The 20,597-nt window shown below is 40.4% G+C and overlaps 1 protein-coding gene across 1 annotated transcript in view; it reads left to right on the top strand.

The window, feature by feature from the left end:
• Positions 1–20,597, top strand: part of CC2D2A (coiled-coil and C2 domain containing 2A) — a 51,781-nt gene that overhangs the window by 5,801 nt on the left and 25,383 nt on the right. Inside the window, exons 4-16 of the mRNA XM_033160039.1 lie at positions 329–336; positions 1,078–1,179; positions 1,876–2,058; positions 2,549–2,711; positions 4,900–5,036; positions 5,924–6,055; positions 6,951–7,160; positions 7,488–7,594; positions 14,281–14,421; positions 15,762–15,918; positions 17,176–17,429; positions 17,955–18,132; positions 19,455–19,611. Of these exons, the coding sequence (XP_033015930.1) occupies positions 329–336; positions 1,078–1,179; positions 1,876–2,058; positions 2,549–2,711; positions 4,900–5,036; positions 5,924–6,055; positions 6,951–7,160; positions 7,488–7,594; positions 14,281–14,421; positions 15,762–15,918; positions 17,176–17,429; positions 17,955–18,132; positions 19,455–19,611 (1,929 nt within the window). The remainder of the gene's footprint in view (positions 1–328; positions 337–1,077; positions 1,180–1,875; positions 2,059–2,548; positions 2,712–4,899; positions 5,037–5,923; positions 6,056–6,950; positions 7,161–7,487; positions 7,595–14,280; positions 14,422–15,761; positions 15,919–17,175; positions 17,430–17,954; positions 18,133–19,454; positions 19,612–20,597) is intronic.

The following is a 20,597-nucleotide window of genomic DNA, read 5'->3' as shown; positions in this document are numbered from 1 at the left end:
AAGTTTTAGGGAATCAAATGAAGGTTGCAGCCTATGTGAGGTTGAGCAAAATAACCTTTTGCACCAGACAGATGTCCTCGGTGTCACCCTTAATTGTAGTTCTTTCATGTTGTTATGCCCTTCCTCCACAGTGTTCAGGGTAGTTTTCATGATGTCACTTGTTCCCTTTTTACACCTCTGACAAGTCTGTGAGACGGGTCAGGCTGAGAGATGATGACAGCCCTTAGAAGATCACCCAGTAAGCTTTGTAGCTGAGTAGCCATTGTTTTGTTTTTAATTTTGCGGCTGGACAAGTGTGTGTTTTATCAGCCAGCTGTTTTTTAAAAAGAGATAGGAGTTTTTACTCTATTCCTGTCATCCCCAATGGAAAAGGACCGAGACCTGACTCTGCAACGTTGAGAACCCTTGTTTGTGTTGGTGATGCTTCCATTTCAGTTGAGCAGGCATTAACCACTGCTTCCAGCAGCTGCAGCTCAGCAGCAGTAAGTGGGTGAAGGGAACAAGTCCAGAGTCAGCCTTCAGCAGCAAGGAACTGCCTTATCGCATGCCCAAAAACTGAGTGGGAATTTGAACCCAGGGCTCCCTAGTCTAGGTCTAACATACTGTCTGCTACTCTACACTAGCTCTCTGTATCATGCTTCCCTCCTGAGCTTGGCAGAACTATTACGGTGTGTTCTAGGGCAGTGGTTTCAAATGAAATTGGGTGCTCAGCCCTTGATCCCCATTGCAGAGCCGCAGGGGGCATGCATTGTAGTGACACTGCATGTAGTGATGCCATGAACTGGCTTCAGTCTGGAGCACAACTTGACACACATTTGCTGTCTCTAACACTGGCCAACCTGACCTCTGCTGATAGAGATGCAGGGGTGTGTGTGTGTATGCATGTATATATGCATGCACAAAAACATTTTTTTTATTTAGATCCCCCATCATTTTGCACATGTTGGGTGGCCGACATGTGACAACACCTAAAATACACACCTCCCCACATTCCACCACTCATAATTAAGGACATGTTGGTAGCATAAATAAATTTGATCATTAACAGTGTGTGTGTGTGTGTGTGTGTGTGTGCAGACAGATGAAGGTGAACTGAGTGCAACAGAAGAGAATAAATGCAAGGTGTCAGCAAGAGTAAAGTTCCATGATTCTGTCAGAAAAGTCAAGCAAAAATCACAGGTAAGGGCTGATCTTATTTTGAAATAAAACATGAGGTGTATAATTGCAATTTAAAATACACAGGCTGAGCCCGCCAGTCCTTTATGTGTGCCATCTGTGATGTGCTGCCTTCCTCTTCCTTCTTGGGGAGAGGTCCCATCCCTGGAGCAGCAGCAGGGGGGGGGGGAGCATGTGGCAGGTGACCGGATCGACCCTGTAGTTTGTAAAGCAGCCTGCAGTCTCTCCAATTCTTCTACAGAAAGAGGCCTCCCTTCTCAACTCCAAAAGTATGCACATTCAGTATGTTTGCTTCAGTATTAATGAACAAAGTAAAACAGTTTTTTATTAAAAAGTAATAAACATATCAGTTGGTTGACAGTATAATCCCAAGGCTTGCTGAGCCTGCAAATACTTGCAGAGACTACGAAATATTAGCTGCTGCGTTTAATGAAAAGATTGCGAAACGTGACTTTTCAACAAGAGAGTTGGCAGTATATGATGCACAAGTTCAAATATTTTGGTTTGGAGTGTACAAGTTTTTTAAATAAAAAATCTGGGGGAAGCAATTTGTGTTTTTGTATTGTAAACCACCCTGTGATCCTCTGATGAATGGTGGTGTAGAAATATAAATAAGAACATAATTTTAACTGTTTTGCATGCATTGAAATATTGCACTGTGAAACTGATCTATAATTACCTTTTCCCCGTTCGTTCCAGGCTAGTTATCCTTCTTCTGAAGAAGCCTATAACTTCTTCACTTTCAATTTTGGTCCTGAACCAGAGAATGCTGTGGATGAAATGCAAAACAAGACTAAGGGCGTGTTGAATCTAGATGGCAAGGAGAGGGAAAATCAGGAATCTGCACTCAGCCCCCGAGAAGAACAGGAAGAAAATGAAATGGTACTAATCCCTACCTGTTTAGGCAAGGTTTTAGTGTTAGTTATTTGTTTTGTATTGTATATAAAACTTGGAAGTGTGCAGCCAGCAGCTGATGGGTAGCAGAATCCTATCTGTATGACTATTTGACTTGTCCTTGCATATTGAGCTTAATGGTACACCTGACATTTAAGCACATAATGTCCATCAGCCCAGACTTTTGTCTGAAACTCTGGTGATGCACTGCAAGTAAGTGTGGGCGATGCTGACCTAGTGGGACCAATATTCTGACTTTGTAGTTTCCTGAGTACAGGCGTGATTTGTGCAAGAATAGCCTTTGTGCTGAAGATGCTTGAGTGTAATTCAAATTATGAGTGGGAACTTTTTACTATACCAGCAATGCATTGGCTGAAAAAAAAACATTTGCATATTCAGACCTATGAAGTATGGTGTCGTTTGTCCAGGGATTGTGATGAAAACTTATTTTTTTAAAACGTTTGCATGTGAAAAGCAGGATGAAGAGGAGCATCTTGTTCATGAAAAAGAGGATGATGACCTATTCCTTATAGAACACACAGCCCCGGACTTCCTAGTGACTAGACCTGCAGAATATGAAAGCTACTCTGCTCGCGTGCAGAAAGAGAGAGAAATATTGTTTATCCCAAGTATGCTAAGAGGTATGCCTGGTGTATTTTTACTGTGAGGTTTTGTCTGTTATTCAAGTTGTTAATGTGCCACTTGTAGTTGCAATAATTATTAGTAGAGCTTATGGGTCTATAAGTCAAAGGATGTGTTTTCAGAATGATTGGGATATGAAATAATTCAAGATATACTTGGTGTACAAAAAAAACTGCTCTAGGTGGGTAGTTTGTCTCATACATCGCCAAGGAAACATCCATTCAGACCTTGAACAAAATACCTGTCATTAATCTCTGTTGGCTATCACTTCTCAAAAACTAAATGTACCCAGTACTGCAGTCCAAAGCACAGTTAACATGGAAATAGTTTAAATAGCCTCTATCTCTTTATTTTTAAATTCAAAATCAGAGAGACAAATCACAGTGAAAGTAAGGGTATGGTCAGGTGTGTAATTTACTGATGGTATGGAAGTGCCAAAATAAGCTGTAACTTCACAAGGGATTTTTTTTGCTGTTGCTGCAGAATTCAGAGGGGTGGTACTAAGTGGACGTGGTTGCAATGTAGAACTGAAGCTGCAAGACCAAGACGAAATGTACATGATGAAGGGCCAAAAAAATCAGTGGCAGGGGACATATTTTGTATGGAAGAGGTCACAGATCTCCAGACAGGACTGGGAAATACGGCTGTCTGCACCTCTGAAGAGGCATTGCAAGTCGGCATAGACCATTGTTTCTCAAATTTGGGTCTCCAGCTGTTGGACTACAACTCCCATCATGCCTAGCTAGCAGGATCAGTGGTCAGGGAAGATGGGAGTTGTACTCCAAAAACAGCTGGAGACCTAAGTTTGAGAAACACTGGTATAGACAAAACTGAGCTTGATAGACCAGTGGTCTGACCTAATATAAAGCAGCTTCCTAAGTTCCCAATTTGTTTTAATTTAAACCACTGAGAGAGATTGGAATAACCATTGACTTTTTTTTTTCAAGGAAAGTGCAGACATCTTGCTGTAAATAAATATATATTTTACACTGGGCAAACCTAACCCTTAAGGTTTGTATCCAATTAAGTCCTACTAATAGAAGAAGACCCATCAAAAATAACCGTGTTAAATCAGTCATGCCCATTAATTTCAATGTGTCTGCTCTGAGTAGGACTAAGATTGTGTTGTTGTTGTTGTTGTTGTTCAGTCGTGTCCGACTCTTCGTGACCCGATGGACCAGAGCACGCCAGGCACCCCTATCTTTCACTGCCTCCCACTGTTTGGCCAAACTCATGCTAGTCGCTTCGAGAACACTGTCCAACCATCTCATCCTCTGTCATCCCCTTGTGCCCTCCATCTTTCCCAACATCAGGGTCTTTTCCAGGGAGTCTTCTCTTCTCATGAGGTGGCCAAAGTATTGAAGCCTCAGCTTCAGGATCTGTCCTTCCAGTGAGCACTCAGGGTTGGTTTCATTCAGAATGGAGAGGTTTGATCTTCTTGCTGTGCATGGGACTCTCAAGAGTCTCCTCCAGCACCTTAATTCAAAAGCATCAATTCTTCGACGATCAGGATGTACAGACATTTACATAGAATGTATGTCCTGCCTTGTGTACTACTCAGGGCATCTTAAAATTATTTGAACTCACGAAGCTATATAGAACAGAAATAGTACATTAAAATTACAGCATCCTCTCTCTCTCTCTCTAAATATATATATATACAAGTATATATAACATACAGCCTGAATAATTGTTCTTGTTTTGTTTTTTGTTTTTGTTTTTAAAAAACCCACTATTTGTTGTGGTGGTTGGTCCTAAGAAAAGTATAATTTTACCACCAGTTTTTCCCTTCATTTTTCTGTAAAAATATAGTTTAATTGCTCAAGGTTTGTGCATACTTTTGCGTTTTTCTTCTTTGATGATTCTGACTCATCGATCTTCACAGCAGATTATTAAGGTACATTTGTATAGGACTACACAAAAGCTATTAAAATTTCATTCTTATTCATCTCAGTTAGATAGAGCCTTTGACTTAAGGACACCTAGAGTTATAGTTCTCAGCCATGTGCTTGGCTCATTCACTACTTCTGTCTTGAGTTCTTTCTGTAAGATGGGTATGGCAACTCCTCTCAAAGCTAAACAAATATTGCAAAGAAGAGTGCATGTTGAAAGTGCAGCACATAATGGCAACATTAATGGACTAGTGGCTAATGGTATGTTTGTGTACTGTGTGTCTCTTGCTTTTAGTGCCTGCCTCTCTGAAGGTACCAGAAAATATGCAGCCAAGGTACCTCGAGGATGAAGGTCTGTACACAGGAGTGCGTCCTGCTGTGTCACTGTCAAACCAAAATATTGTAGAGAACAGGATTCTCAAGCAGGAACAGGTAACATTGTGTATGGCATAAGAGCTGAAAATCAGCTCTGTGTGTGTCTTAATTAATCAACAAAGTGAACGACAGGCAGCTGGTTGTTTCCTTTGAGGTTTTCAGAATGCAGATATGGAACTGACAGAGCTGGTCAGACCGTATTTTAAACATTTAGCTATCTTCAACCATGCAGTCTTATCTATTTATTTTTTAATAAAACAATGAACAGAGTATGGGCAGAGCTGTCAGTCAGTGCTAGCTGAGCACTGAGGAAAGCGCAGGCATAGAGTTCAGCAGTACCTCAAGTAAGTACTGTGTGCCAGACAAAAGGAAGAGCTATGGGAGGATAGAACATTTGTTCCTTTAATGGCCTGTTGTGCTGTGTACTTGGCAATCCCTAAAGGAACAAAGCTCTATGGGGTTTTCTGCTGATCCCTTTGTGAGTGCGTAGTTATTCCCGCATGGAAGTGTGCCGTGCCCAATGTTGCATATCCCATCGCTTTAAAAGTACTTAATTCTGGTGATGGACACATGAATCCTGGATGCACACACCTTGCAGAATCACAGCAACTGTTAAACCTATTAAAAGCCTTTCTAAGCTACGCAATATCTACAAATTCTGGACAGTGTGCAGAAATAAAAGCATAAAAGCTTTGAAATGGTTATCATAAAAACAGAGATTTAGTAATTTGTCTGTGGGTCAGGGAAAGGCTGGACAAAAAGATATGACTTTGCAAGATGTCTGAAGCAGCTGAGAGATGATGTTTGGCAGAGAGAAGGACGTGGCAGAATGTAGGGTTAATGATGGAAAGTCACTGGACTTCCATTTACTGAAGAATTCTTTAATCCTGCAAGATAGTTTTGAGTGGAGTACAGGCATTTTTATTGCCTTCTGTTGTTTGTAGGGGAAAAGGTGGTTTGGAGATGATGGCCAGATTCGGGCTTTGCCCAATCCAGTTAAACAGTCTCTAACTAGACCTCCAATATTCCCAGTCGAGGACGGTAAAGAACCAGAGCTGGTGACATTTTATAAAAAGGTGAGTTTGTTACAACCTCTTACTGATCTGTCAGAGTAGTGTGGCTTGCTGTATAAAGAAGATTAAATTATTCTGTCTTAAAAGACTGGGCAGTTTTTCAGCCTTGGAGACAGCTATTTAAACAGACCCCAACTCCTCCTGTGCAATTGGTGTAGTTTCACATTCAGGTTTGTGAAACTGATACAACTCTAGGCTCCATAGCAATGTATTGAAGTGTGGCTCACACTGACTTCAGGAGCATAAGAAGGAGACTAGGATTTGTATGCACAATTCACCTCACATGAAATATTTTGTGACCTGGAGTGTACATAAAGATTTCTGTACACCTTGTACTTGCAGTCTATCTGCCTTACTAATTTTTGGGGTTTTGTGGCAAATGAATTAGGTGTACAACCAAAGTTTCATGTTAAGTTTTGCATATAATAGGGTGGGTGAGGGAGACACCCTAGATTCATTTATTCCTCCCTGCCTCCTTTCTTTGCATGCTGACTTTGGTGCTGCAATCCTTGCCAGTTAAAACCAGTGTTTCCCATTTCATGCAATACAGTAACTCGGGTTTAACATTGGTTTGCTAACTGGGAACTTATATCACATTCCTGGTTAGTAAATTGCCATTAAACTAGAGTTCCTAATTTTGGAAATAGTGGAGAACTCTGTTTCAAACAGTGTTGCAGTACTGAAGCCAGTGTATGAGGCGTGGGGAAGAGTGAGGCTCAATACTCATTTCCAGCTTGGCAGCCCATCGTTTAGCAAGCCAGGATCATTACATCCGAAAGGGGCCAAGATTTGTGGTTTGATGGCTGTGTTCTTTCCTGCTCTAATGTACACCTCAGAGAACTGTTTTATTTTTTTTCAAACCTCTGCTTTGTGTTTGCATTCTTGATCTGCTTCCTAGGCCATAAAAATGAGGCTTGCTAATCAGTACATTGTCGGATCCGGGGACCCTCAGGGGCAGTTTCAGCTGGATCTCGATATTTCTGGATTAATATTCACGCACCACCCCTGCTTTAGCCGTGAGCATGTCTTGGCAGCCAAGCTGGCTCAGTTGTATGATCAGTATCTATCAAGGAGACAGAAAAATATTACCGAACTTCTTACAGACAAGGTAATGTCATAGTTTTTAGAAGCTTTACAGTAAAATAGAAATCCTGGTGAAGCATTGCAAATATACCTTTCATAACATGTTTGATGAGGATATAGCAAGTGTCTAAAGATCCATTTTTATATACTTTATGTGACAAAAAGAAGCTATCGCTAGCCTGTCACCTGTCTGTGAGTTCTGCCTAGGTGTAGAATCTTCTTTTCTCTGCCAGTTTTTTAGGCTGAGTACTGTAGCACAATTACATTATATTAATTATTTGCTGGTCTATGACCGTAATAAAGATTTATTATTCTTATATTAATTAAACCCTCCAATTGATTTATTTTTAAGCTGCGTGCTCTGAGAAACGCCTTGGAGAATATTTCAGATCCTGGCGAAGGTGGGATTCTTAATCCAGTAGCAAAACAAAGCAGAACTGAATACAAGGTTGAAATAAGGCAAGTAGAGGACTGTGTTTTGTGCATGCATAGAAAAGTTATCCAACTTGGTGTTTGAAGGCCTAGTTTCTGTGACATGATCCGCTCCCTGAACCACTGCTCTAGTTTGCTCATTACTTGTCCTGTCGGAGACACTTGCCAAGCAGTCAGAAGAGAACAAATGGGTGCCTTTTTCCTTTTCTTGTCCCCTCCCTTTTTTTTCTTTTTTTTTACAAAGATTATCAAGCACCCTTCGTCCAGCATGCCTGACAACCTCTGCAGAAAGTTTTGGGAAAGGGTCCAATTCATTCCTTTCCTGTTTGTTTGTTTTTTTAAATAATATTTTATTATTTTCGTATAAAGAACAAAAAAGAAACACTACACATACACAAATACACAATAAAAACACAATAAACAATAAACACATCCAACAACAATCACAATAAACCTAAAGAAAAACATATACATACCTAAATAAACACTTATCTTTATACCATTCTAGTTTCTATCTTCTCAACACAGGACGGGACTTCCCCCGCTCCCTCCACTGCATTCAAAATCCATATATATTTTGGGTAACTTTGTATCCTTTTCCTTACACATTAACCATATCTCTTAATAATCTTTTAGATTTAGTTAATCAAATATAGTTCATCGCTTAAACCAAATATCCTAAGATATTACTAAACAATTAAATCATTTACAATAAAACCTCTTATAAACAATTTAATCTGACATTAACTAGCTAAAGCCATTTCTACTGGCTAATTCTGCTCAGAAATTCAATTTTACACAATTAACTAAGTAATCTTTAAATTTCTTCCACTCCTGCGACACCTTCTCCTCCCTCTGGTCTCGGATTCTCGCGGTCAGTTCGGCGAGTTCCATAAAGTCTATTAGCTTCATCTGCCATTCTTCCACTGTCGGGATCTCTTCACCTTTCCAGTTTCTTGCAAGTAAAATTCTAGCAGCTGTTGTGGCATACATAAAAAACACTCTGTCCTGACTGGGTATCTCGTCGTTAGTCATGCTCAGGAGGAAGGCCTCTGGTTTCTTACAAAAGGTAATTTTCATTACCTTCTTGAGTTCATTATAAATCTTATCCCAGAAAGCCTTTACCCCTGGACATGACCACCACATATGATGAAAGGTACCTTCTACAGATTTACATTTCCAACACACATTACTCATTGTAGGATTCATCTTAGCTATCTTAACTGGTGTCAGATACCATCTATAAATCATTTTCATTATATTTTCTCTTAAACTATTACAGGCTGTAAATTTCATACCTTCCTTCCACAACTTCTCCCAGTCATCCATCATGATATTATGTCCCACATCTTTCGCCCAGTCTGTCATTGTCGATTTAACCAGTTTATCTTTCGTATGCCACTCTAGCAACAGATTGTACATCCTGGAAAGGTTTTTAGAGTTCGGTTCTATTAACTCCGTTTCCAGCTTTGATTTCTCCATTTGAAAACCAACCTTTTTGTCTGCTTTAAAAATCTCATAAATTTGGTGATATTGCAGCCAGTCGGCGACTTCATTTTTTACTAAGTCATAGCTTTTCAACTTGTACAAGTCGCCTTCTCGCTGCAATATATCTGCATATCTTAACCATCTTGCAGACATATTAGGTCTCTTGTAGGCCTTGGCCTCCACAGGTGAAATCCATCTAGGCGTCTTTCTCTCTAATAAATCTTTATATCTCATCCAGACCTGATACAGGGCTTTTCTCACTATATGATTCTTAAAAGTCTTGTGGATTTTTACCTTGTCGTACCAAAGATAAGCATGCCATCCAAACATGTTGTCAAAACCTTCCAAGTCCAACACATCAACATTTTCTAATTTAAACCAATCTTTCAACCAGCAAAAGGCCGCGGCTTCAAAATAGATCTTTAAGTCTGGCAGGGCAAAGCCTCCTCTCACTTTAAGATCTTAAATTTGATTCTTGGCTTTTTCCCCTGCCAGATGAATTTTGACAGGTCCCTTTGCCATACCTTAAAGCAGTCCAGTTTATCTAGAATTGGGATGGCTTGGAATAGAAACAGCATCCTTGGTAGGACATTCATTTTAACGGCAGCAATTCTGCCCATCAACGAAAGTTTCAATCTTGACCATATCTCTAAGTCTCTTTATCTCTGTCCACACTTTTTCATAATTGTCCTTGTACAGATTCAGATTTTTTGCAGTAAGATTGATACCTAGATATTTTACTTTCTTAACAAAATTGAGGCCAGTGCAGTCCTGTAATTTCTGTATCTGCTCTGTAATCATATTTTTCGTCAATACTTTGGTTTTCAGTTTATTTAATTTGAAACCGGCTACACGCCCAAACGATTCAATTAATTCTAAAGCTTTGGGGACACTGCTTTCAGGTTCTTGTAGGGATAACATCAAATCGTCCGCAAAGGCGCGTAGTTTGTACTCCTTCTCCCCCACCCTTATTCCTTTTATCTGTTTCTCCATTCGTATCATCTTTAGGAGGACCTCGAGGACCGTGATAAATAACAAAGGGGAGATAGGGCACCCTTGTCGTGTTCCTTTCTCAACTCTAATTTCCTCCGATATCACACTGTTTATTATAATTGTGGCTTTTTGTTCTGCATAAATGGCGTTAATGCCATTTTAAAATCGTTGTCCAACTGCCATCATTTCCAAATTTTTCTTCATAAATGTCCAAGATATATTATCAAAGGCTTTTTCAGCATCTATAAACATTAGTGCCGCATCCGTATTTATGTTTTTTTTCCAGTTCTCTAAAATGTCCACAATAATTCTTGTATTGTTATTTATTTGCCTTCCTGGTAAAAAAACCCGCTTGGTCTTTGTGAATGCACTCCTTCAGCACTCTTTTTAATCTTGTAGCCATGATATTTGCAAAAATTTTATAATCCACATTTAAAAGGGAAATTGGACGATAGTTTTTCATCAAAGCCTTGTCTGAATCTGGTTTTAGAATCAGTGTGATATAGGCCTCCTTCCATGTCTCTGGTGCCCTACCTCCTTCTAATATTTCGTTGCAAACTTCTTTCAAAGGCTGTGATAGCCAATCTTTCAGAATTTTATAGTACTTTGCAGTCAATCCATCTGGTCCTGGGGCCTTCCCTATCTGCATGTTGTTAATTGCCTCCTCTATCTCTTGGGTAGATATCGGGTGGTTGAGCATGGTTATATTATCTTCTGGGACCTTTTGCAATCCATTTTTTTCCAGAAACCGGTCGATCTCTGATTCTTCTATTTTGTCCTCCTTGTACAATTGTTTATAAAAATTTTGAAAACACCATCTAATTTCCTCTGGACTCTCCACATTTCTTTCATTTACTACTAAATTATTGATGACATTTGCTTTCTGCCTTTTCTTCAACTGCCAGGCCAGTAATTTTCCACATTTATTTGCAGATTCAAAGGTTCTCTGTTTCATCATTTTAATTTTCCATTCAATATCTTGATTCATAATTTTGGCATATTGGGACTGCAAGTATTTGATTTCTTTTTGAATACTTTGATTTTTGGGATGTCCTCTTAGTTCTTTTTCTTTTGCTTTGATCAATTTCAAAAGTCTTTCCATTTCTGCATTTTGTTGTTTTTTCTTTTTTGCTTTTTCACTTATGAGGAACCCTCTCATCACCGCTTTACTTGCATCCCAAACAATTCTCTTTTCCACTTCAGAATTTAAATTAATTTGAAAATATTCTTTTATCTTTTTTACCGTTCTTTCTACCAGCTTGGTATCTCTAATCAAGGTGTCATCCATTCTCCATCTAAAAGAGTCCTTGGAAATTATTTTTAAATTCAATTGTACAGGATTATGATCAGAATACGTTTTTGGGCCGATTTCTGCTTTTTGTATTTTTGGTATCAATTCATTCGATATCCAGATGTAGTCTATTCTCGACCATGACTTCTGAGGTTCTGAGAAATAAGTTGCCTCTGTTTCAGTGGGGTTCCTTAACCTCCAAGCATCCACCAAATTCAAATTTTCCACCATTTCAAAGAAAGTCTTTGGGAGTTTCCCATCATTTGTTAGTTTGGCTCTTTGTGATCTATCCATTAATGTAGAAACTGCCCCATTAAAATCTCCGAGACAAACTATTTTATGATCCAAATAGTCCAATAGCAAGTCATGTATCGTCTTATAGAAAATTGACTTCCCATCATTCGGTGCGTAAAGTCCCAGAATCAAGAATTTTTCGCCTTGTACTTTAATTTCAATAGCGATGTATCTCCCTTCTTCATCTTTGAATAACTGTCTAGGACTGTATTTTTCCTTGACATAAATTATCACTCCTCTCTTCTTGACTTTATCCGATGATATAAATTCTTGGCCTAATTTTTTGTTTTGTAGAATTCTTCTATGCCGTCGAGTTACATGGGTCTCCTGTAAACATACTATATCCAAATTCTTTTTTCCAAACTATAAAAAACTCTGCGTCTCTTCGGTCTCTGATTCAATCCCCGGACATTGCACGTCATCAACTTAAGAGCCATTTCCCCCTTTTTTCTTTTCCTTTTTCAGTCTCCTCCTCCAGCTGCTTCCGCTTTCTTACCTTCTTCAGAGTCTTTTGAGTCGCTTGGTCCCGGTACCCCTGGCGGTGGAAATGCTCCTGGAAGTCGATAGAAGAAGGCTGGATCTAGTGCTGTACCTTTAAAATCTTCCAGATGTTTGTCCAAGAATTTTTGCTTGTCAGCCGGGGATTTTATCCTTATCCTCTTTTCCTTGAACGTAAAGGCGAGACCCTCTGGGAATTCCCAACTGAAGGGGATATTCCTTCTTCTTAGCTCTGAAGTTAAATCGTTGTACGATACTCTTTTGTCCAAGAAGTACCTGGGGATATCCTTATACAAAATGACTTTGCTCTGCTGTACCACTAGGTTGTTCTTATCGTGCAGGTCCTTTCCTGTTTGGTCCCTTTCCCCTCATACCTTTAGCTGGTGGTACAGGCTGCCCTTGCCATGTCTTTCTTTCTGCCTGTGGGAAATGAAGGTGCTGGGCAAGTCCACCCGGAACTTTTCCTTCAAAAGAGCAAGAAAGGAAGTTGTGGTTCCTGTTGCTAAGGCCACACCATAGAGTCCAGCCCTGGCAGCTCCTCTGTGTGAGAAAGTCCTTTCTGCTCATGCGGATCTGGACCAAAGTCTTAGTGTTCTGAGCCCCTCGTAGGCATGACTTCAATGGCATTGTTTCATAGCAGAAGGAACCAGGTTGTATCCAACTAGGTCATACTCAGAGTAGACCCATTGAAATCAGTGGACTTGATTAACTGAAGTCTATGTATTTCAGTTGGTCTACTCTGACTATTAGCTCATTGTTTTCAATGGCTTCATTCTGTTTGTGCCTCTATTCAGAAAATAGATAATTAAATATAGGGATATAAATAAATTGCCTTCGTGGTTTGTTTTCTTAACTGACACAATAATACATACCTTCAGTAAGTATTACTTCATAGGATCACTGAAATTGCTGTTTATACATGCTGGCAATAATTCATGTGTATGAATTTTCTGGCTTACAGATATTTGTTGGCAGCCACAACCATTGGCATGTTCCTGATGTGGTTTGTTTTAATGAACTCAATCTGAGCTGGAGATCTCTAGTTGGCTATTAAGAATCACATAATGCAGGTCCAAGGAGCTGCATCCAGTTATGGGATAGTGGACTGAGTGTTGGGCTAGGACTGGGAAGACCTAGATTAAAATTCCTATCAGCCATGAAGCTCACTGGGCAATCTTCAAACAATCACTACCTCTCAGCCACATCCACCTTATAAGGTTGTCGTGTAAACAAAATAGATGAGAACCATGAGCAAACTGGAGCAGGAAATGTGGGATAAAAATACAATAAATAATCGATAAAATAAAAAAATCATCTTTGTTTTAATGTTTTGTTTGGTCACATTTCTATTTGCTATTTTGAGCACCTCCAGTAGAAAGGACAGATAAATACATTTATAATAACGTTTTAAGCAATGACCAAACTAGATGCATGACAGTGTACGTGAGTCCTAAAGGTTTTGGGCTTTGTTTGTATTTCATGCAGCCACAATGACATTTTACTTGAGCAGTAGTAAGGGAGAGGGAATGCTTTAATCATTTTCCCTCTTGGTTATTTCCCCAGTAAAGGTAAAGGTGAAGGGACCCCTGACCATTAGGTCCAGTCGTGTCCGACTCTGGGGTTGCGGCGCTCATCTCGCGTTACTGGCTGAGGGAGCTGGCGTACAGCTTCCGGGTCATGTGGCCAGCATGACTAAGCCGCTTCTGGTGAACCAGAGCAGCGAACGGAAACGCCATTTACCTTCCCGCCGGAGTGGTACCTATTTATCTACTTGCACTTTGACGTGCTTTCAAACTGCTAGGTGGGCAGGAGCTGGGACCGAGCAACGGGAGCTCACCCCATTGCGGGGATTCGAACCGCCGACCTTCTGATCGGCAAGCCCTAGGCTCTGTGGTTTAACCCACAGCACCACCCACATCCCTATTTCCCTAGTAGCTTTACCCTAATTATAGAATTATAGAATTGCAGAGCTGGAAGGGACCACCAGAATCATCTAGTCCAACCCCCTGCAATGTAGGAACCCTAAGGCTCAGTTGAATCCAGCGCATTGTAATCGGGAAAGTTAAATGTCAGCACATCATTTGACTTTTAATGGTGCATGTATTCATTGTGTGGTTTCCTCTAATGGCCTGTGTGTTTGTGTGCACAGGCAGACAAGACGACTTCGTGATGTTGAGCAAGAAAGAGATAGGACATTGCTTAAGGCCATTATCAAAGTTTGGAAAGAAATAAAATCCCTGCGTGATTTCCAGAAGTTCACTAACACACCCCTGAAGCTCTACCTGAGGAAGTAGGTTTTTACAGGAACTTCGTTGTTTGTTGTAGCAGTAAGATAAGATTTAATCATGCTTCCATTTGGTGCTGATTCCTTTCTAAGGTCTAATGTACTACCCTAGCCTACTCACGGGATTGAATGTTCCTCCAGACCATAACATAAAAAACCCCAACAAACAGAAATCTAGCATGTTAACCCAAAGACTTATTTCATTTTATTTTTAAATCTTTGTATCCTACTTTCCCATTAATAGAAACATCCAAGGTGCCCAACAAGAGTTTAAGATATTCATTAAAAACAAGTACAGTAAATCAGTTGGAAAATAAAGTGTAACATTGGCAAAACCAACACAACTGGTGACATTAAGCCTGAAGTCCAAAAGACTTCCAAAAATTTTAACCCCACATCAAAGGAGCAAAGGAGGCAGATGGAACGGTCAAAGTTGTCACTGTATTGGTGTTACAGGCTGCCTCTCCATAGAATCATCGAGTAGGAAGAGACCACAAGGGCCATCCAGTCCAACCCCCTGCCAAGCAGGAAACACCATCAAAGCATTCCTGACATATGGCTGTCAAGCCTCCGCTTAAAGACCTCCAAAGAAGGAGACTCCACCACACTCCTTGGCAGCAAATTCCACTGTCAAACAGCTCTCACTGTCAGGAAGTTCTTCCTAATGTTTAGGTGGAATCTTCTTTCTTGTAGTTTGAATCCATTGCCCCATGTCCGCTTCTCTGGAGCAGCAGAAAACAACCTTTCTCCCTCCAGTTAGTACTTTCAACAGTTGAGTTTTGTACCAGTTGAAGCATTTTTCAGAGGCAGCCCTAGAAAGAGCATCTTGCCGACATTTAACATAGAGGTTACCAAGGCCTCCATTGACTATAGTCAGGCTCCTGCTCCCAAACTATGAACCTTTTTCAGAAAAGAAACACATACCCCATCCAAATAGTCTAAACACCAAAAGCTGGATCATTTTCACCCCCAAGCCATAAGTACTTCTATCTTGTATGGAGTAAGTTTTTGCTTGTAGCACCATCCAACCCTTCATTGATTATTATAGAATCTTCGAGTTGGAAGGGACCAAGGATCATCTAGTCCAACCCCCTGCAATTCCAGGTACCAATGTATTCTATTTAATTTGAACTGGAATCTGCTGGAAAGGAGATGCATTGAGACATAAGGGTGAACTAACAACCCCCTCCCAACCTTCTCTTTCATGGCTGCAAGGAGGATTTCAGCTTCACCCCCTCCCCTTTCCATTTTTAGATTTACCATAGCTTGTTGTGGTGTCAGAACTCTGAAGTGTGGATAAGCTTAAATAACCTTATAAGTAATAAATATGTTGCTTGTTGTTGAAGGGAAGATGTTGATCAAAGGTTGGACGAGAAGACATATGAAGCAGAAATTCAGGCTGAAATATCTGAGTTAATAGAAGAAAACATTGAAGAGTATGAAAAGAAAATGGAAGAATATAAAACTGAACTTCAAGAGTGGAAATCTTGGAAGAAGGCACAGGTTTGAGATAGCATAATTGTGTATTTGAACATGCATGGGACAGGCTCAAGACTATCTAACCCTTCCTTACTTCCTCCTTGCAAAATGGCATTTCTTGGATGAAATGTCATGGCAGTGTAGCAAGAGGGGAGATGTCCATGAGAAGCTGGGGAATCTTTAAGGGCTGGGGAAACTGGCACTTGAACTTAGCAGAATTTCCCCCAAAATGGGAGGACAGCTTCACCCCCATATATATCTGTTATTGGTAATATTTATAACTAGCACAATATTTGTGTGATTCTAGTCATCTGCACATTGCAGCCTTCCTGGGTGCCTGTGTTTCCTGAAAACTGCATGACTTTCCTCAGCTTGGCTTAGAGGAGACTGCCTCCTTTGTTCCTGACAGCTGTCTATCATTGCTTTAAAGTCTTTTTACTTTTGAAGAAATTGGTGTCACTGTGTTTTAGGGAAAAAGGAAGGACTTTCCTTCAAATCGGCAACTGCACATATCTCCGGCCCTCAACAGTCATCCTTCCAGGCTTCCTTGTGTTTCAAATAAACCTTGGAGGAAACACCACGAAACAACTGCTTCTGTGGAGCTTTTTCAGTTCAAAGGCAGCTGGGGAGGCTGGAGAGCAGTGGGGAAATGTTTAATGGGATTGCAGGGTGAGATGTGTACCACTCGTAGCTACCACACAGTGTTAAGTTAAATAAAGAGTTCTGAGAAAGAGGCTGAAGGGCAGAATCTTTCACAAGGAAGGAAAGTTTTGAGAAATGGAAGGACAAGTTTCAGTACAGCTTTAATTTTTGAACCTTTTTTTGTTAGTGTGCAAAGTTTTTCATTCTCGATAGATTTTTTAAAAAATGGCTATTTGTTTAATTACTTTTTATCTCGCTGTTTTATCTGTCTTTAAAAATTGTTATGTTGTGTTGTAAATTTGTGTTTGGATTTAGGTTTTAATGTCTTTATCTTATAAGCTGCCCTGGATCTCTCCCCAATGAAGTGTGAGATACAAGTTTGTGGATTAAATGACATTTCTGAGTGGCAGAAGATCACATGAGAAGTAATAGGAAAAATAAGTTCTGTGTGAAACTGAAAAGCAACTGATGCTAGAAATAGCAAAACTTTCTTTTCTTGGATATTTGGCTCTTTGTTATTATCAGTTTGGTTACTTCAAAATTATCAGAAGTAACTAATCCAAATTAGGTCCAGTTTTTATTGATGTTCTCTGCTGAAGGGGGGAAATCTTTTTTTAATGTGTATATACACGCACACAGAAAATCAGAAAGAAGAAGAAGAAGAAGAAAACAAGCCAAAATACAGATGATGAAGCAGAAGCAGAAGAAGCATCCGAGTGTGTGGAAGGGGAACGGATGAAACCTGTTTCTCCACCGCCCGTAGTTGACAGGTTGGAGGTGGAACAGGGGGTTCGAGAGAGAGCTGCTAAGATTAGAAGGAAACCAGGAGAATCCATTCTAATTCCTGAGTTGAGCTTGACGGGGAGCGTCACTCCAAACGAGCTTTGTCCTAGGTGAGCTTACACATGAACATTTTTATGAAGGTAAGGTGGAAATGTTTGTTCAGTCATTTAGCTCATGGTTAATATGAAGGCTTATAGGCGACTAAGTCCTACTCAGAGCAGACCCATAGAAATTAAGGGGTGCAAGTTAGTCATGTCCATTGATTTCAGTAGGTCTGATTTGAGTAGGACTAGCATTGGATGCAACCCATCCTTCTTTGGGCAATGCAGATTGCAATGCAAGGGGGCCCATTCTGGATCGGGACCACAGCAGGGAGGCAGAGGTTTAAAGCTGACCCACACCTATACATGGACATCCAGTGGTCAGATAATCTCTGATGGAGAAGGTGGGAAGGCAGCATCCTGTTAACCCACAGTGTGTGGAGCCAATACTTGTTTGGAGCTCTGTCATACTCTATAAATAACAAGTTCTGCATATTTGAAGTAATAAAAGTCCTATGAAGCACCCCAAAAGTGAAAGATAACTTTCTGGTGAATATGCACATTTTAAGGTGATCTTTTAAAACTTGGTTCCAGGGCTGAAGTTTCAAGACGCGAAGATGTAAAGAAACGTTCTCTGTTCCTAAAAGTCCTTTTCAATTCAAAAGAGGTGTCGAGAACAGTGTCCCGGCAGATGAGCTCAGACTTTAGAGTTCATTTTGGGCAGATTTTCAATTTGCAAATATTCAACTGGCCAGAGAGTTTGAAGCTGCAGGTATTTTGTATATTGGGTATATATATATATCTGTACATAGACATACATACTGAGGTCCTGTGCATTATTTATTTTATATACCTACAAAGTAAAAAACAACAACAACTTCATAATATTTATCCCAGCACGGTTCACAGAGTAATTTAAACAAAATCTTATTGAAATATTCAATAATCCAATTAAAGGTAATAAACAACATAAGCAGTGCAATAAGCAGTTAAAAAAGCCCTTAGAACTGCAAAGTGAAAACTTCAGTTCCAGTTTTATGAAGAGTTGTAATGAGGACCTGGCTATGCACAGCTCCATCTCAAAGGAATAGTCATTTGGGCCCAGGGGTTGTTGTTGTTTTTTGTCTTTGTTTTGGTTTTTCCCAATGAGTTGTCTGGATTGTACCACTTCAGACACCATGTGGAGGGCTTGAAGGACTGAATATTCCTCACAAAAAATCCATTTACATAGAGAGTTAAGACATCAGAGAAAAGATTTTTTCCCCTGCATTGCAGGGAGTTGGACTAGATGACCCTCAAGGTCCCTTCCATCACTGCAATTCTACAATTCTGTTATTTTAGCTTAGCACCTGCACCCTCTGGTGGTTCCCTCACTGCAAGAAGTGAGGCTACAGGGAACCAAGCAGAGGGTCTTCTCAGCAATGGCGCCTGCCCTGTGGAACGCCCCCCCCCCACCAGGTGTCAAGGAAATAAACAACTATCTGACTTTTAGAAGGTATCTGAAGGCCACCCTGTATCGGGAAATTTTTAATGTTTAATATTTTGCCATTTTTTGTGCTATAAGCCCCCCAGTATGGCTGGGGTATAAACAGTAAAATCATTTTCACTTCATGGTATCTGAAGAAGTGTGCATGCACACGAAGGCTTATATCCAGAACAAACTTAGTTGGTCTCTAAGGTGCTACTGGACAATTTTTTTATATATTTCGACTGTGTCAGACCAACATGGCTACCTACCTGAATCTAGTAAAATCATTATTATTATTTGGCTTAGTGTGTTATCAAAAACTGGTCTAATGGTTAACATCTCTCCAGGCAAAGCACAGGCCGCAGCCAGGGTTTCTCCTGTGGTTTACAGCTTGCGGTTCATCTGGGGTAGCTCAACCATGAGCCTGGGTTTGAGTGACCCCCTAAGCCAAACCCCAGCTGAGCTCCACATGCTGTAGTACTGGAAAGAACCAAGTGCCCTCCATCTCTTTCCTGGAAGGCCTCTTGTTTTCTCATTTGTGGTAAGCCATAGCATGACTGCGGTTATATGCAAATGAGGCCATAGTGTCTGGAAATGAAAATGGTGTCCTGCTCTTTGCCCCACAGCTCTATGAAACAGTTGGGCTCGGCAGTGCTAACTTGCTGATGGAAGTGTTCATACCAGTCCCTGAGACTACGGTTCTCACCGGCAGAGCTCCTGTGGAAGAAGTGGAATTCAGCAGTGACCAGCGTGTGCAACTGGACCACGAAGGCGTGGGAAGTGGTACAGAGTTGTCTTTTAAGTCCAAAGATTTAGAAGTGGCTCACATGCTTGTTGCAGACCCTGTGTTGTGACATAGGGGATTGTTTGCTGCACCTGGGTTAAAATCCCCAAAGGTCTCTGGGTGCCTATGAGTTAATCTTGATCTTTCGGCCTAAAAGGGTCTGTGTGTGGCCAAGGGGGGAACCATGTTGATATAGCAACCTGAGCTCCTCGTATGGTGATAAATGTAGTTAAAGAAAAGGCATTTGTTATCCTCCCCCCGCCCACAGCCCTGGATAGTAAGTGTGTGTCCTTGTTCCCCCACTACCACCCATTTTATTTTCACAAGCAAGTTCTGTAATGCAGATTTGGCTAAGAGATGGTGACATGCCCAAGGATACCCAGTGAGCATTATAGTTGAATGGGAGACAAGGATTGAAATCCAAATCTACCTGGTCCACATCCAATGCGCTGTTCTCTATACTGGCACTCTAATTGAGTCGAACAGCTCAATACATATTGGGTTTACTACTTTATTGGGCTGTAAAAGTCTTGTTTTATGATTGTTGGTACAAGCCAGCCAAGAGCTGCATGTGTTCCATATTACACTCATGATTAATTATTTCGATTTTTCTGCAGGATTAAAATGTAGGAAAACATTTCAGGTTTCTTTCGAAAAATACTCCCTAGCTTTCTTTTCCTGTTTCTTTTGTGATTATAAGCATTTAGAAGGAACCTTCACTTTGTTTTTATTTATTTATTTATTAATCAATTACTTACTAAGTAGAGATTTTGACTGGCTGTATTTCCTAGAGTTTGAGTTTCTAATCTGTTCAGGGTGTCCTGAAATTTTGGAGAGCTCATGAGATCAGCCTATATGGCCCATCTGGTGAATTTTCATGTCTAAATTTGACATGATATCCAGTGCCATTCTATAGGGCAGGGGTGGAGAACCTTTACATCCTGGTGGGCTAAATCTTTAAGACAGTCCCCACTCCAGCCTTGGT

Source organism: Lacerta agilis, chromosome 9, assembly GCF_009819535.1.
Source record: "Lacerta agilis isolate rLacAgi1 chromosome 9, rLacAgi1.pri, whole genome shotgun sequence".
In the NCBI taxonomy this organism is placed as follows: domain Eukaryota; kingdom Metazoa; phylum Chordata; class Lepidosauria; order Squamata; family Lacertidae; genus Lacerta; species Lacerta agilis.
The sequence above is the reverse complement of the archived record's forward strand: the minus strand, read 5'-3'. Positions and strand labels throughout refer to the sequence as shown.